Source organism: Oxyura jamaicensis, unplaced genomic scaffold (assembly GCF_011077185.1).
Source record: "Oxyura jamaicensis isolate SHBP4307 breed ruddy duck unplaced genomic scaffold, BPBGC_Ojam_1.0 oxyUn_random_OJ72096, whole genome shotgun sequence".
Taxonomy (NCBI): domain Eukaryota; kingdom Metazoa; phylum Chordata; class Aves; order Anseriformes; family Anatidae; genus Oxyura; species Oxyura jamaicensis.
In genome coordinates this window covers 1-1,653 of record NW_023310863.1, presented here as the reverse complement: position 1 = coordinate 1,653, position 1,653 = coordinate 1, and the positions used below count along the sequence as shown (strand labels likewise).

Sequence of the window (1,653 nt, the reverse complement as noted above, 5' to 3'; positions counted from 1 at the left end):
ATCTGCCGCCCCTGCGGACCCACCCCGCTGGCTAACAGCTGCAACGATCCCTGTGTCAGGCAGTGCGAGGACTCCCGCGTCATCATCCAGCCTTCCACTGTGGTGGTCACCCTGCCAGGACCCATCCTCAGCTCCTTCCCCCAGAACACCGCCGTTGGATCCTCCGCATCAGCTGCCGTGGGCAGCAACCTCAGCGCCCAGGGAGTGCCCATCTCCGGGGGATTCGGAGGCTATGGCCTGGGAGGCTTTGGAGGCCTGGGCTGCTTCTCTGGCAGAAGAGCCTGCTACCCCTGCTAAGGACCCACACCACCAGGCCTGACAGCAGCTACTGCAATGCCCTGCAAGCCACTTCATGGACTGAGGATGCTCTGACCTCCATGCTTAGGGAATATCTTCTGCACAAAAGGCATAGTGCTGATGGTCACTCTGCTTACACCTCTGAACAGGACCCTTCTGTTTGTGCTGCTGCCTTTTCATGAGTCTTTCTCAATAAAGCTTTAATGCATGCCCGCCTGACACTCCTCCTTTCTTCACCCAATGCTCTTCATTCTAAGGACCTGGACGGGCTTGAGAAGCAAGCCCATGTGAACCACATGAGGTTCAACAAGTCCAAGGGCAAGGTGCTTTACCTGGGTCGGGGCAATCCCAGACAGGAGTACAGACTGGGAGAAGAACTCCCAGAGAGCAGCCCTGCAGAGAACGACTTGGGTTGTTCTGGTGGACCAAAGGCTCAACAGGAGCCAGCAGTGCACGCTTGCATCCCAGAAGGCCAACTGCAGCCTGGGCTGCATCAACAGAGGAGTGGCCAGCATAGTGTGGGAGTTGATTGTCCCCCTCCACTCTGTCCTCATGAGGCACCACCTTGAGCACCTCTCCTATGAAAGAAGGCTCAGAGAGCTGGGGATGTTCAGCCTGGAGAAATGAAGGCTGAGCAGAGACTTCCTTGAGACCTTTCAGTCCTTATAAAAAAGATGTTGGATGTCTCTTTATTTGCCTAGATAATGATAGGATAAAGGGGAATGGTCTTCAACTTAAAGAGGCAAAACTTAGACTAGACATTAGGAGGACATTATTCACTGTGTGGGTCCTGAGGCACTGGAACAGCTTGCCAAGAGAAGCTGAGGGTACCCTAGCCCTGGTGGTGTTCAAGGCCAGGCTGGATGGGGCCTTGGCCAACGTGATCTGGTAGGTGGCATCCCTGCCTATGGCAGGGGGTTGGAGTTAGATGATCCTTAACTCCCTTCCAAGGTGAGCCATTCTATGATTCTATGATGTTTCCCAATTCACCCTGTATAAATACACGGTTCAAGATCAGGTCAAGAAGTGCCACGGGACCTCCCCTAGTGTGCTGTTTTTATGTGGCAAGGTTTTGGTAGTGGGGACTGCAGGGGTGGCCTCCTTGAGAAGAATCCAGCAGTTGCCCCTCGTTTGATAAGGGCCTCTTTCAGCCATCTACAATGGGACCTGCCACTGCCCAGTGCCGAGCCAATAAGCAAAGTTGTTTGTGCCTCTGTGATCCTACACCTTCACAACAAACACTACCACAGAGTCATATATGTAGGACGTCGGTCTCTTCTATGTAGAAAATGCTGCGGAGGCACACATGGGATTTGCTCTTTTGAAATCCATGCTGACTCCTCTCCATCCCTTTTC

The 1,653-nt window shown here is 53.4% G+C and overlaps 1 protein-coding gene across 1 annotated transcript; it reads left to right on the top strand.

Annotated features, from left to right (window-relative positions):
* Positions 1-3: 3 nt before the first annotated feature.
* On the top strand, positions 4-375 carry LOC118159799 (feather keratin-like; the record flags this gene model as incomplete). Its single annotated transcript, XM_035314355.1, has 1 exon — positions 4-375. A coding segment is annotated over one exon (294 nt), but the record flags the coding sequence as incomplete, so codon positions are not given.
* Positions 376-1,653: the final 1,278 nt, after the last annotated feature.